This window comes from Enhydra lutris, unplaced genomic scaffold (genome assembly GCF_002288905.1).
Source record: "Enhydra lutris kenyoni isolate GAN:26980312 unplaced genomic scaffold, ASM228890v2 scaffoldscaffold42, whole genome shotgun sequence".
Lineage (NCBI taxonomy): Eukaryota > Metazoa > Chordata > Mammalia > Carnivora > Mustelidae > Enhydra > Enhydra lutris.
Genome location: NW_019154126.1, coordinates 13,440,793 through 13,454,264, shown reverse-complemented (window position 1 = coordinate 13,454,264; position 13,472 = coordinate 13,440,793). Strand labels below are relative to the sequence as shown.

General features: G+C 38.4%; 1 protein-coding gene across 3 annotated transcripts in view; it reads left to right on the top strand.

Annotated features, from left to right (window-relative positions):
* The window catches only part of LOC111155604 (zinc finger protein 438), a 172,566-nt gene that overhangs the window by 147,693 nt on the left and 11,401 nt on the right, over positions 1-13,472 (top strand). For all 3 annotated transcript variants that reach the window (XM_022515868.1, XM_022515869.1, XM_022515866.1), the window contains one exon: positions 310-377. In XM_022515868.1, the coding sequence (XP_022371576.1) occupies positions 341-377 (37 nt within the window). In that variant the 5' untranslated portion in view covers positions 310-340. The remainder of the gene's footprint in view (positions 1-309; positions 378-13,472) is intronic.

Genomic DNA, 13,472 nt, shown 5'->3' with positions numbered 1-13,472 from the left:
TGATCCCAGGGTCCTGGGATCGAGCCCCGCATCGAGCCCCGCATCGAGCTCTCTGCTCAGCAGGGAGCCTGCTTCCCTTCCTCTCTCTCTCTCTGCCTGCCTCTCTGCCTACTTGTGATCTCTGTCTGCCAAATAAATAAATAAAATCTTTAAAAAAAAAATGAGTTTCTTAATAGTGCAGTCCATTTCTTATTACTCAGATTAAAACTAGGAAGAGTTTTTAAAGAGCTTATAATGTACATTGTTTGTATGTATTAACAAGGCATCTGAATTGGTTTCTAATTATTATTTGTGCTTGGTTCTTTCTAGGAAAGTTGCTATTCACTTCCAGCATATCATAATGCAGAATTCTCTCTCAGTACCACCAAAAGATCAAGGTAAGATAAACCGTGCTGAGGAAAGTGGTAATGCGTGTGTTATAAATAGTGGAAATTGACACATTCAGTGCCACTGTCCCCCAACCAGAGGTAATTTATTTCCTGGAACTGAGAAAAAAATTCTAATTATATCAGAAAGTTGATTTCCTTTGGTAAATTACTGAAGCGTATGAAGGACATGTATGTTTGACTGAGAACTCCCTGAGAGCAGGACCATCTCATCCCCACACAAAGCTCACAAAACCCAGGCCATGAGTCAGCAGTTAGTTGGCACCCATTGAAGTCAACGGCAATTATCAGGTATTGATTTTGGTGAAACAGAATGACGTGTTTTAATGAGAAGACTATATATGTGTATATATATATTCTTACACACATGCACACGTACAACACACATGTAGAGAGAGGGGATATTCACTAATACATTTCTTTGACTTGTTTCTTCTCATAGTCATTTAGAAAGAAACAGGAATTACTTTATTCAGATCCAGCCCCACATGATTTGTAAAGAAAGTCATGGCTTTTTTAAAAGGAACTCTTGGAGGTTTCAGAAAAGCAGTTTATAGGTGGAGATAGAGTTTTTTCTGAATAAAGAGTAATTAAACTTCCGTCACCGTCAAGGGCAAACTCTGACCTTTAGGAAGAATTCAAGTCTTTCACCTGCCCCTACATGTTCTCTTCTACACAGAAGAGAAGTTTTGATATGTATGTGAGAAAAATAATGTCTTTAATAATGCGAATTTGGGCTTCCTTCATGGAAGACATAACTTTTAATGAATGAAGGGAATTCGCTATAAAGAACCCTTAACCGTAGCAAACACTCTTTGATCTCTCTACCAAAAGGAAGCATCATAACTGTTAAGAGCATAGAGTCCAGGTCTGACACTCAGTTCTACCACCGAATTGCATATCTTAGGTACATCACTTGACTCCACTTTCTCCTCTATAAATCTGTAAAATGAACATAGTAAGTACTACCCTATGGTCACATGGAGATGAAAGGAGATATGCACATGAATCACCCAGCATATTCCTACTTGCGTACGAGGCACTGTAAGATGTTAGTGGCTATCCTCTTAATGGTCATTATTGATATCTGGGCTCTCTCCATCTGAGGAGGCTGATGTAATGAGATGAGCATGACTGCCTCCTGCTTCAGGTACCTTCAGGTACCAGGTACCTTAAAACACCAAGCATGATCCATGGGGACCCAAGGGAAGTAAATACAAAGCGGACCTCAGGCTTACTTCTGGTCCAGACATTTGACCAAAGGAAGAGTAAGTGTCCTTAAGACTCACATGAGATCCAGTCCTGAGCACAAGGGCAAGAAAGGGCATGGGGTGAGAGAGAAAGGAGAGAACCCTAACTAGAAACAGAAAGTGTGCATTTCCTGTGAGTGTTTTCTGGTGTATATCCTTTGGAAGATATCTGTAGTAGTAGGTAGCTGATCAAGGGGTTGGAAACTTAGTATCCTAGCTGGTATCACCTTGTTCATCTGGGCTAGAGGTGTGACTGCTTAGAAGGAAGAGCGCAGGACTGAATGTCAGGAAAACTGGCCTCCTTTCCCACATCTACTGCCAACCAGCTGTGGAACTTCAGACAACTTATTTTGCTTGTAAGCCTCAGTTTCCCCATTAGTAAAGCCAGGATTACTAGATATTCTTCTCCATCTCTAAAAGGTAGTAAATCTGTGTAATGAAGCAATGAGCCGCTTGGTTTCCATCTATATGGGAGAGTCATTCATGTCACCTCTCATGCCTCCTGCCTCCTTTGTTTCTCATCAGGCCTTATTCTGGTTTTTTTTTTTTTTTTTTTTTTCGTGTCTACTTCTTGAGCTGCATGAGCTTAGTTACCTCCATGGGCCTAGCCAGAAAATAAGATACCTTCAAGACTAGCAAGGAGTTCAGTAGCACTCGTAAATACTTTGTCAGTCTTTTCTGGGACCAGAGATGCTTGAGCCCCAAGCCCAGAATTTAACAGAGAAAAAGATAAAATAACTAAAAGAGCTCAATTAATCAAGTGCCTCCAGTGTGGTACTCACTCTGCCCACAACTTTGTTTTCTTTAATCCTCACCATAAATTAGGTATAATCTTTGACAGGTTCAGGGAGATTGGTTACTTTTACCAAGATCACCAATCAGGGAAGTCACAGCTAAGACTTGAACCCAGAGCTATCAAAATCCAAAACTCACTATGTGTTCCCTGTGTCACAGGGTAAATCTATAAAGAGCATTTCTAGTTCTATTTTTAGATCATTCCCCTTTTTCTTCTTTGATCAGCCATATGAATTTATGTTTTTGTCTTCAAATGTAATCAGTTATGTGACATGAGACATGTGCTGGGCACATGTCATTTGTTAATCAAATGCTGAGTAATTTATTTAACACATCGTTGATGGCTATCTAAAATTATGGTACTTAAACATTTCAGACTTATAAATACACATGAACATATATTATACATATTAATAATGAAATTCAGGGGGCGCCTGGGTGGCTCAGTGGGTTAAGCCGCTGCCTTCGGCTCAGGTCATGATCTCAGGGTCCTGGGATCGAGTCCCGCATCGGGCTCTCTGCTCAGCAGGGAGCCTGCTTCCCTCTCTCTCTCTCTCTGCCTGCCTCTCTGTCTACTTGTGATCTCTCTCTGTCAAATAAATAAATAAAATCTTAAAAAAAAAAAAAAATAATGAAATTCAGGTTAAGATATTACTAGCAGAGTTGTGGAGCTTAAGAAAACCCAATGTGTCACATAGTGTCTCCTAACAAAATTTCCATGGTGGAACCAGATTTAATGATCACCAATATAATAGTTAACTAGTCAGATCCAAAGATATGAGGAATCTTTGTGCTTTTACAAAACACAAAATCCTATTAGAAGAGCAGACATGTATGTAATTAACTAAACTCATGGCAAATGCTGTATTGAAAGTATGACGTCCTTTGCGAACCTGGATGAAGGGATCATTGGTTAGGCCAGAAGTTTTGAGGCTGATGTTTTGGGGGGGAAACACACCAGAGGAGATGACATTTGTTCAGGACATTAATCCGTGTGTAGAACACAAAGAAGTGGACTTTAGGGGTCAAGGGATATGGGCTTAATGCTGAGAAAGAACTGGAGGAAACTAATTAGAAATTCTAGTGCCTTCTATTTAAATGTTTTCTAATTTTGGATAAGGGGATTTAATATCATAATATCACTCTAATGATAATCTGTAGTATATTAAAAGCTTTCCAGTATAATTTAGTGTCATCATTATTCCTTTTTGTGTGAAAGTATTACTTATCGAATCTCTAGAAGTTTGTTAGACTTACTTCATTACGATATTCTGTCTTCTCACTCATTCGGGATTTGGAGATAGGATTTATGGTTTTCCCATAACTTTCTGGTTTTTTGCTTGATATTTTCAAATGGTAAGATAATAGAATTATAAGGGTGGGTATTTCGTGTTGGAAAATAGCAAATTGTAGCAAGTAATAGACCATGTTATGAAAAAAAAAAGTATGAAAACAATGGAATAAGGCCAACTACAGTTGTTGTAACATCTACTTTAAATTTGTTGAAGGACAGACAAAACCACCACAGTGATTGAAAATGCACATGAATTTTTTACTTGCCAGATAAGGAATACACAAATGAGCAGCTCTGCCCCATGGTTCTTTGACGGGACAGTTTATGCTTTCCATGTGCCAGAAAGTTCACTGTGGTGATGCCAATGAAGGATCGAAGTTTGCTCCTCAGAGAAGACAGGATGAATTGTTGGTCTCCAGGTAGTTGGTTGAAACAAGTCCTACTGTTCATTGGACAGGAAAGAGTCTTCATTTAAGCCCAGGGAGGGTCTGTTTTACTGGAGTCATTCGAAATTCATCTTTTGCCAACTTCACAATTCAGTTTTGCCATTAACGAGGCAAGTGTGCTGCAGGTAGAAGGGTCTTCTTACACAGGTCTTCCAACATTCTTCTCAGCTCTGTCATAACATTTGCATTGTTCCAAGGTAGTTTTCAAATTGTGAGTGCTATTTTTAGTCAATAAGACTAAATAATAAGTGGGAGTGAGACCACAGCAGATGCTTTGAGGCAAGAGGGTCTTAATGACCCCCTTTGGAACCACAGCAGTTAGCTAAATATGCAGTCAGTCCTGACTCAATTCCAAAACCTGTACAGTGTTTAACACTGCAGTCATGGCCCTTACCATGTATCATGTGAATTCAGATTTGGATCTAAAAAAAAACACAAAAAAAAACAAAAAACCTGGATTTTCAGATTTAATAAAATACTTTTAAAATAATTATGGTATGGCTTAAAAATGTAGACTTAAAATATATATATACTTACATTCAACATAAACATTTTAGTATTTGTGAGTATAGCATATTAGAACTCAGGGAACAGTTGGGGAAAGTAGTGAATTTTTTTTTTTTTTTAAGTTTAGCAAAATGTTCTTCTAGGCTCCTAGAATCAGGTTCTTCATAAACTTCTTGATGAATTTTTTTTTGTCTCTGGCAGGCTTTCAAGCACTTTGGCATGTAGTGGCTTCTCATATATACATTAAATTTTGTTGAAAATGCTTTAAAAACTCAAACTTCAAAAAAATCCTTAGATTTAGATGCTGTGAAAACATTTTAATCTGTGCTTCTTGACAAAACACCAAGATGGAGTTCCCAAGTCTGCGTGTTCATTTAACAAATACGTACTGCCTTTGGAGAGACCTTGAGGAAGGAGCACAGAAGGAAAAAGGAAATCCAAATGAAGCTCTCCAATTTCGGCTCAGTTTCAGTAAAGCTGTGCTGCCTATGAGAACAGTTTACTTTCTATGAGGACTTAACCTAAAAATGGTTTATTGTCTTATTATCTAACTACAGTTTGACTCTTTACATCATGGTATCGAAGCTGCTTCTTTTTTTTTTTTTTTAAGATTTTTTTTTTTTTTTTTTTTTTTGACAGACAGAGATCACAAGTAGGCAGAGAGGCAGGCAGAGAGAGAGGGGGAAGCAGGCTCCCTGCTGAGCAGAGAGCCCGATGTGGGGCTCAATCCCAGGACCCTGGGACCATGACCCGAGCCAAAGGCAGAGGCTTTAACCACTGAGCCACCCAGGCGCCCCCTCAAAGCTGCTTCTTAAGTTCCGGTCCTATCTTCTCTTCTCCTCTCCCCCCTCCTCCCTTCCCCCTCTCTTCCTGCTCCCTCAGTCTGGGGAAAAATTACTGAACTAAGAGCTGAAGTTGAGCTCTCTTGACCCTTCCACCCTTCTTTTCAGGCTCTTTGATCTTGGCCAAATCAGTGAGTCTTTCCCTTCATCTCTCAACTGGGAATAGTAATTCTTGCTCTGGACCAGCCAGATGAGATAAGATACAGTTGATGCTCCTCATTCATGAGAGCCCTGCGCTATAAGGTTGTAGCTAATACTGAACTGTTGCTCCACACCATTAGGTTCCTGTGAGGCTCTGGTCACAGCACAGTATTTTCATCAACTATCAGTACAGAACCTAGCTTTCTGTGGAGTCCTTAACCCTGAGCTCACAAACACAGCATGATCACTCATGCCTTAAACAAAGCTTATCTAACACATGTCTTTTTTCTACAAAGCACATCCGTGTTTTCTCACACTTAGGAACACTGGACAGCATAGCAGCCCTATGCTTGACAGTGAAATCACCAACCAAAAAGGGAAAAAGTAAGAAAAAGGTGACACTAAATAGAGCACGAAAATGACACTTGTTTGTAATAGAAGAGCTGCAAGAAGGCAGAGAGCATCAGCCACGGCTGAGAATGTGTGTGTGGCATGACTCGGTGTTTCGCTTGTACGTGTCCACAGATGACCACACAGGCATCACCGGTATGGATTTGGGGACTGTAAAGAAATTTTAGCAAGCGGGTGAAATTTGTACCTCTAGAATCTGGAAATAATGAGCATCAACTATAATTTACCTTGTAAATTCTTTTAAAATGCAATGTAAATCTCAGAATAATGTGCCAAATAAGTTACTTTGGGTAACATTTAGCTCAAATATAAGAATTTTGTGCAAAGTTGATTTTTGGCATTTATGAGTATAGCATATTAAAACTAAGGGAACTGGGACACCTGGGTGGCTCAGTGGGTTAAAGCCTCTGCCTTCGGCTCGGGTCATGATCTCAGGGTCCTGGGATCGAGCCCCACATCAGGCTCTCTGCTCGGTGGGGAGGCTGCTTCCCCTTCTCTCTCTGCCTGCCTCTCTGCCTACTTGTGATCTCTGTCAAATAAATAAATAAAATCTTTAAAAATAAATAAATAAAACTCAGGGAACACTTTGATGTTATCAACACAGAGATAACTGATATCATCAATGTCAATTTCATAAAGTAATAAATATAAGGTGCCTGGGTGGCTCAGTCTGTTAAGTGTCTGCCTTCAGGTTAGATCCTGATCTCAGGGTCCTGGGATCGGGCCCCGAGTTGGGCTGCCGGCTCAGTGGGAAGTCTGTTTCTCCCTCTCCCTCTGTCCCTTCCCACCACTTGTGCTCTCATATGTTCTCTCTCTCAAATAAAATCTTTTAAAAAAATAAAAGTAAAGTAATAAATATATTATTTGAAAGAGACCACAAGTTTTTAGCTCAGTAAAGGTATGAATACAACTATTAATGCAAATTCTTTAGCTCTTCAGCCCTCACATTTAATGCACAGTAGCAAGGAGAACCACTATAATCTGATGTTTTGCATTTAGTGGTTAACATGGCTTTGTCACCTCATTATTGGGGGGGGGTGGATTATTCCCTATGTATTACCAACATATTAAGTTTCCAAATATGTGACATTCATATGGAAACATTTTGACCTTAACTAGTGGTATAAATGCTGTTCTTGGACTTTTGGTACCATTTTATGTCATAGACCATCTACAAATTGACATTTTCAAGCTGGTTTTGGTTAACTTACTTAATGTTGGAAATTGGAACTTTCCAGTGTAATAACCTCTGCAAAATACCACTATAGACTATTGGTATGTTATGCTGTTGACAGCATTACAAATGGAAAACACACAAATTCCTATAGAAATTTCCTTATAGAACAAAATGGAAATGACCTGGGTGGCCTGCAGCTTATCAGGTAGACCTTATATTGGAAGTTATTTTCCTATTTTGAGCTATCATGCTAGGGTTTAGAATATTCTTATTAGTAAATTCAGATTATGAGTTTGTTGTTTGAAATAGCAATATTCCCCTGCTTAAAAAACAGGCTACTAATCAGATAGTCCGCTTGGGCATGTATCAATGTCATTGCGGCCATTTGGCAGCAGAGTCTCTCAGAAGCTCCAATTAACCATGCAAATATATTTCATAGCATCACATTCCACTTTGTCAGAACCCCCGCTGCCTTTATATTATTAACATAAATGCAGGTGCAAATAGCATTTATGTTCTTTGATAGAAAGCAGTTGGAGACATTTCACTGAGGGACACAACACTTTCAGATTGTGTACATCTGTTCAAATAATGTATCCAGCCCCAGTGACATGAACACAAGGATGGAAACATCTGCCCCTGAGACCATTTGCCATATAGCAGATGCTTACATCTTTATTTATGCAGATGGTTGGTATGATGAGTTGAGCATAGATAAAAGCAAAGAAGTTTGACAGAGGTATTTAGGATGCTTTGCAAGCCAGAAATGTAGGCTAGGCATTTCATGTTTGTAAAAATCTAATACTAATAAGAACAGAAATACGTAAGTCTTACAATGCTTTAATGGAATAAACATACTGTCCTATCTGTAAATTAATTGGCACCAAAATTATTAAGATCCTTACAGAAATTCCAACATGCAACTTATACTAGAAACAAAAACGTACTAGTTTTGTTTGATAAAATAATTTAAAACGATTTTGAATGCATTTTGTTACAAGTTCGTTAAAAACAATGCTCTGTGTTTTAAAAGATTTTATACTACCAAGAGAACCTTGTGATGACATTTCTTTAAATTGGGGGAAAGTACAAACATCATTAGTTTAAATGTAATTTATGAGCTATTCCATGAATATAAATTCACACTAAGTAAAATAAATTTCTGAAGCATTACACCTTTGTAAGATTTTTGTCAAGCATTTCATTACTTAATCTTCATTCTAACATTTCCAACTACTGGAGTCTTAATTATAGCTGATATTTTTATTAGGATAAATTACCTTTAGATGCTTTATTTTCAAAACTCTGTCCTATGGATCTGCCATATTATATTCTCACAGGAAACCACAGTGAAAGTAATAGAAACTTATCAACCAAAAGCAAGACATTTCCAGATTTTATCTTCTGTTCTCATTCACAAACCCAACAGAAAAAATCATAGACTCTCAGAAGAGCTGGGACATTAGATTTTATCTAAGTTTGCAGTTCTCAAACTTTTTAGTTTCAGGACCCCTTTATACTCCTAAAAATTTGAGGACTCTAAAGAACATTTGTGTGTATCCATTGTATATATTGATATTTATCATATTTGAGATTATAAACTGAAAAAATATATATATGTATATATTTGTGAGTTCATTTTAAAATAAGAATAAGATGCTCATTACAGCTTAATATAAGTAACCTATTTTATGTAATTAGAAACATTTAATGAGAAGACTGGCATTGACTTTTGTTCTTGGCAAATATGTCTTACAAGTCTGGCTTCATTAAAAATGGCAGAGTCACACATCTGGTCTTACATACAGTATGTTGTGATATGTCATTTATGTTGAGGTGTTTGTAGGAAATCCAGCTTTCCAGTAGCTGGAAACAGAGGGAGTATATTAATAGCCTTTTCAGGTAATTGTGCCTCTTTTTCTTTGATACAACACCAAAATATGTCCGATAGCTGTAATTGACTTCAAATAAGTCAGGTCACTTCTTAAAGTTTAGTTGTGATAAGAAATTTGAAACCACGTCACGGTACTTCTCTTCTTCTACGTTTTGGTCTTACTCTTGAGTGAGTCTTTTAACCATACATGTGACATCAGGTATTGGTTTTTTGGGGGGGGAAGTTCATTGAGTTTGCAGATCTTCTATATAACATTTTACTCAGTATTTGAAAGATTTGTTCATGTAACTGCCAGTCTCATTTCAAAAATCATTGAGTATTGGGAAGCTTCAAGCTCCCAGTGATGGAGTCATGTTTTCCAAAATTCTGCCACTTTTAAGAATGAGTTTTATCACTGGCAACGGTTACCATCAGATGTTTTTTCTTGTAGTGACAAGCTCTGTTCATTCACTTTTGAGAAAATGTCTGCCAAGTACCTAAATTTGACCATGCTCTTTCAATATGTGTCTGTCAGCTGTAGTGTCAGGTAGAAGTGGCATTCCGTGACAAAAGCCACTAGTTCAGCTTTGCAACTCCGTGGCTCAAGTGCTTGGCCTCAAGTCATCCTTCGGTGTGCAGCGGGAGGTTCTGCAAGTATGAACCATTCCATCACACAGAGTTTGTAAAAGGCATGTAAAAGGCATGGTTTTTATAAAACTAAAATTTTGTGCTGCCTCTGTGTTACTGTACTGAGAGAGTGTGTTGGTAAAGAATATGGCTGTGTGGACAGTTTGCTGTCACTGCTTGAATTCAGGCTACGGTGTCAGAGCAGTTTTACCCAATTCTCCCTTTTGTCCCATTAGTGCAACAGATGCAAAGATCAACGCACTGGGCAAGGCAAATGGCATCTTATTAGTATGAGAAGACAGTGTTGGGACCCTTCCCAGGGTTGGCAGACCACACTTTGAGACGTGATGATCCACTGTAATCCTCTCTCATTAAAGGAGGCAACTAAAGTCCAATAAGGATTATTATCTTGCTCAGACCCATTCCAGTAGCAAAAGGAAGAACCAAAGCCAGACCTCTGCCCTCCTTTTAATATGTGATATAATTTGTTTGCTTTTCCCTGAGGAACTCCCTCTCCCCCACAACCACCAAAAAAGGAAATCCCCCAGATCCAAACCATAGGCCACAGCACTGAAGCCCTGATGTTTGATCAAGTTTATTAAAGGGGCAGGACTTGCCACATGAGGAATCCAGAAGTTCTTTCAGCATTTTTAGACTTTTTTGTTCAGTCCCAGTGTTCTTCATTGACTTCATTTCAAAAGCAGGTGGTATAGAATTACAAAACCTATATTATCTCTAAAATTATAAAACACCTTTGTAATAATTTTTTTCTTCATTCACATCATAAAAAAATACATCAGTATTTGGAAGTGCCATTAAATTTATTGTGTAATTGTTGCTTTTAAAAAATGACATTTTGGTGTGAACCTGATTTGCTCACTAGAAGCTCTGTAAAAGAAGGCCACCCAGGCAAGAATGGCCCAGGACACTGAAGGGAATCACTCTGTGTATTAACTCTCTCTCCAGCAATGATGCTATGGCTTCCTATTATATGGCACTCACCAGCCACCAGAGGAGACTGACATGTAACTAGATAAGTTGTGAAACGCTTTAGTAATAAGTTCAGTGTGTTAGAATGTAAGGGAGAACAGCTTTAGTGCCAGACAGACCTGGGTTCAAATTTTACTCTCACTTACCAGCCTTGTGCCCTTTCAGGAAATACTCCATTTCCGTGTCTGTAGACTGGTGATGTTAATATTAAGAGTTGGTGGAGGATTAAATGAGATATAATAAATTAAGCACAAAATCTGACTCCTGACAGAAGGACATTTTAGGACTACATAATGGAATTTAAGGTATAGGGGATTGAGGAATGAATAGAAGCTGGTGAGTAGAGATAGGGACCATACACACTAACTACTATTTAATTTTCTCATGAAGAAAAGAAAGGAAATAGGGCAGTAGCCTGAGGAGGAGATAGAGCCCAAATACTCCTAATTGGTGTCTCGCACTTTATATTTTTGTGTTGAGCAAAAGCAAAGGAGAAAGCAAGACAATATAATTGAGAGTTAATAGTTCACTCATTTAGTATATAACATACTGTGCGATGGCTGTGTATCAGATACTGATCTGGAGACTGAGGTCTTGGCAATGAATAAAATAAGCTCCTCTTACTTGGAGCTTGTATTCCAACAGGAGGAAACAGATAATATAATATCATTATAATGAAGGATAGTAAGAGCAGAGGAAGAAACAGCAGGTGATCACATGGGGCTGAGCAGGTACTTTTAGATAGGATGGTCAGGGAAGGCTGGGAGCTCACTGATGGTAGAGGATCCCTGAAGCACCAGGAGGGGCCTAGAGTCTTAATAATTCTAGTTAATATTAACAGTAAGAATAAGAAATGGAGAATGGAATTAATAAAGCATTTCACAAGTTTCTATTTGTCTTCTTTGTGTCCCCCATAGATCATAAACTGTTACGTTTTCATCCTACTCAGTCATTCTTAGATTTGGGTAAAGATACAAAATTGACTGTTTTGTAATAATTAATACAGTCTTGTGCATGTTATAATTTTTTGGCCCAAAAGATTAAGAACTTTATCTTTTAACTGTATTAAAAATTAAAAGGTTTCATAGTTCTCAACTGCTTTTCATCAGAAGCACTTGAAATCCAAAATTCCTCCCAAAAATAAGGACTGATAAAAGGACTGATAATTAAAAAGAAGGAAAAATTCATTGAAATGGAGGATTATTAAAATGTATTTTAAATGATAAAGCTTTTTATATTTTCATTTGGGACATGAAATATGTGGTCCAAGAAGAGTAATTAGTTACTTGAACTCAACAAACCCTGTCATATTAGTTTTCCTTTTATTGCCATTAACATTTTAGGTAATGGGATTTCAAATTCTTTCATAAAGAATGCTTATTTCCTCTTGCTTCCTGATATATTTACATGTCTAATTTATTTAATTTATGGGCTCCTCTTTCTGTACCCACCTTTTCCTTATATCTTTTTTTAAGCTATCTTAAATTTTCTTCTTAATGACTTCCTCACCCAAAACACTGAAATCTACAAGAAAGTGTTTTCAAATTATGGTTGACCTGTCCCTGTCCTCTGTGAGAGGATATTTTCCCCTCCTAAATGGCAAAATCACCGTGGCTCTTACTCTCAGGTCCTGAGAGCTGTGGCCAGCATCCCTAGTTCTGCTCTAGGCTCCTTCCCTTCCAGGGCCACTGAGACCTGGGCTCACCCCCACTCCCAGTCTGCTAAGGGGAGTGACTTTCTTCTAGGCCAGGGCTGGGAACAGCAATTAGCCTCTATACTCAATATAAACAAAATCAGGGAAGAGTATCCCAGTAAACAACTCTTTAAAATGCACATATGTTAACTCCTTTTCACTATAATGGTTCCTCTGATTAGCACTTTGTCAAGAGGGATGGGAAACTTGGGGGCAGGGAGGAAGAGGGGTTGATAGGATAGCTGAAATGTGGGGACAGTGGAGTTGCTCTAAGAGGTGGCTGGAGAGGGTGTGAAGGAAAAAATGCTTTACAGTTTTATTGGGACCATTATTCACAAATAATAGCCATTCCTTCCCTCTTTCCTTTATTTACTTTTCAAAAAAGAAACATCAATTTAAGGATTCAGTACTATTTCTATATAATTAGCATTCAAGATTTGTGCATTTTTTTTTCCTTCTCACCAAAAATAACTGTTGGGAACCTCATAGACTTCTTGTCAAGAGAAAGCGAAAGGTTAATGTCTGCTGATTATCTAACTGTCATAGGCACTGTCCTGGCACCTTCATGGGTACTTTTTTCACTTAATCCTGACTGTGACCTTTGCAGCAAGATATTCTTATGCCCATTTTGTAAATAGGACAGTTAGGCTCAGAGAGTGACTTTCCCAAGCCGCAAGAGAAAGCCAGGAGCTGAAACCACACCTTTCTGAACCCCAAGCCCCATGTTTTCATAACCATGATAGAGGCCATCACTGTGCTCAGTAAGCTCAGTCAGCATGTCCGCCAGGCCTGGGTTTTGAATCCCAGCACCGTTACTGAACCAGCTTCAAAGTCTTGATCTATAAAAAGTACTTCGCAATAATCGCTCTTGCTCTCTCTTTTTTAAAAAGATTTTTAATTAATTAATTTATTTGAGAGCGATGGGGAGGCACATGCACAAGTTGGGGAAAGGGCAGAGGGAGAGAATATCCAGGCAAATTCGTGCTGAGCACAGAGCCTGATTTGGAGCTCCAGCTCCCGATCCACGAGGTCAGGACCTG